The 2,375-nt window shown below is 47.1% G+C and overlaps 1 protein-coding gene across 1 annotated transcript in view; it reads left to right on the forward strand.

Moving 5' to 3' along the window:
- COPG1 (coatomer protein complex subunit gamma 1) overlaps positions 1 to 2,375 on the forward strand; it is a 24,457-nt gene that overhangs the window by 14,621 nt on the left and 7,461 nt on the right. Inside the window, exons 14-15 of the mRNA XM_018569655.1 lie at positions 556 to 799; positions 882 to 957. Of these exons, the coding sequence (XP_018425157.1) occupies positions 556 to 799; positions 882 to 957 (320 nt within the window). The remainder of the gene's footprint in view (positions 1 to 555; positions 800 to 881; positions 958 to 2,375) is intronic.

A 2,375-nucleotide genomic window follows, 5' to 3' on the forward strand; every position in this document is an offset into this window, starting at 1 on the left:
CTCCACCCACCTCCTCATCACCAGGTGACAAGGGAGCATGGAGCCAGCTTCCCGGCCAATCAGAAAGCCAGGGGACGAGTCATTACCCACCAACCCCCCCAGCTTCCTGATTGGGCTGGAAGCCAGCTCCATGCTCCCTGATGACGAAGAAGCATGGAGGCGACTTCCTGGCCAATCAAGCAGCCGGGTGGTTTGTAGTGGTTCACTGCCCAGCTTCCTGATGGCGGAAGTTCTGGTATCGGGATAGGCAGCGGGAGCATTTGGGGGAGTACTCGGTATCTGTGCATCGCTAATATTCAGTAAACATTGTATATTATGCTTCATTTGATCACAGAGTTTTAAAAATGGTTTTCTACTCCTGTGAGCTTTTATTGCTCTGTGTCCCTATATGGTAGATTTTTTTTCCCTTGTTTTCTATCGACCGTACGGGCAGTAAGGGGTAATATTCCCAGTGGTACCACAGACAGTAATCAATATTAATGTCGCCTGAAGGAATGTCCTTTTAATCTTGTTTGGTAAAAAAATGTATTAAGAACTCAGTGTTGCAATTGACAGGGTGGATTTGAATACAAGCGAGCCATAGTCGATTGCATCATCAGCATCATTGAGGAGAATCCCGAGAGCAAAGAGACCGGGCTGTCGCATCTGTGTGAGTTCATAGAGGATTGCGAGTTTACTGTCCTGGCAACCCGTATTCTCCACCTGCTGGGACAAGAGGGACCCAGGACCGCCAACCCATCGAAGTACATCCGGTTCATCTACAACCGGGTCATACTAGAGAACGAGGAGGTTCGAGCAGGTGAGCTGTGACTGAGGTCCTTCTGCTAATTAGTCTGACTGTACTCTGGAATTATTGTTCACTTTCTGATTATATTCAATAGGTGCCGTCAGTGCTCTGGCCAAATTTGGTGCCCAAAATGAAGACGTGCTGCCCAGCATCTTGGTACTATTAAGAAGGTAAAGTGATTTTTCTGAAATACAGAGCCATCCTGTATCATGGCTGACTCCAGTGTGGATGGTTTACAGGTGCCCTTGTAGTATGTATGCTAATCTCCTCCGAAAGGATAGAAAGTTCACTATTTGGCCAAAAGTCGGCACCTGAAATTGCTATGAATAAACCCACAATGAAGCGTCACACATCAGAGGAGGAGGAGCAATATCTGGCTGCAAGCATTATGCTCAATGTACTGTACACAGTGGACTAAAGCTTATCAAAAGAAAAAGGGATTTGGTAGAAGTGGCTGCTTGTTGTGCTTACTCCTATATAAGCTTGTTGAACATCCTATGGGCATTTATATGGAGCCCCCCCCTTTGGCTATAACAGCATCCACCCTTCTGGGAAAACGTTCACAAGGCTTTGTAGTTGGTATGCACTGATATATCGGCCGCTGAAAATGGCACTTTTGGTAAAATGCTGAAGTGCCATTTTTTTGGCCGAAATAGTGGTGCATCCGTGATTTCTCTCCTCGCCGCTGGGCGCTGCTCTGTGTCCCAGCGGGGGAGGAGAGAAACTGTCACAGGAGGCCGAGCGATGCGGGAGGAGATCGATGTGAGCGGCCGGGTCTCTCCCTCACCGCTCAGCCTCTTGTCACAGATCAGGAGAGCGGCGGTGATGGAGGAGATGGTCATTGCTGTCACAGGAGGCTGGGCGGTGCAGGAGGAGAACGCTGTGAACGGCCGGCGTCTCTCCTCCCCGCAACGCTCAGCCTCCTATCACAGATAGAGGAGCGGCGCTGTGGGCGGAGAGAGTCATTGCTGTCACAGGAGGCTGAGCTCTCCCGCACCGCTCGCCCAGCCTCCTGTGACAAGCCAATCCAGGATGGAGAGCGGGTAGAAGCAGTCAGTGATCAGTGCTCGCAGAGTGTTTGTACATAACTGAGGACAGAGTATGTTTACTGTGTCCCCAATTATGAATGAATGGGAAGTGATCTACATCACCTCCTGTTCATTCATGATTGTGGTTATAGTAAACATACTCTGTTCTCATGTTATGAATTAATGAAATGATTCCTGGTCATTTATAACAGGGGCTGCAGAAACAGAGATTGAGGACTCTGTGTCCTCAATCTCTTTGCCTGTTTTGAAAGGGAAATATCAAGGGTCTGTTTAGATCCCCAATATTTTCCTGATATTTCTTTCCTGAGTAAATAAAATATAAAAAAATATTTGAAAAACATTTTTGGTTTCGGCCTGACATTTTTTTTCCGGTTTTGATATTGTAATTTTGATGCACCCCCACTTTGTAGTGTTTCTGTGGGATTGTGTGCCCATTCAGCCAAAAGAGCATTTGTGAGGTAAGGCACAAGGTTGGAAGCGCACAATTGTCTAAATTGTCTTTGTACCCTTCAAAGGAAACACATGAAATCAATAATTTC

This window comes from Nanorana parkeri, unplaced genomic scaffold (assembly GCF_000935625.1).
Source record: "Nanorana parkeri isolate BGI_ZX_2015 unplaced genomic scaffold, ASM93562v1 scaffold1372, whole genome shotgun sequence".
Classification (NCBI taxonomy): Eukaryota; Metazoa; Chordata; class Amphibia; order Anura; family Dicroglossidae; genus Nanorana; species Nanorana parkeri.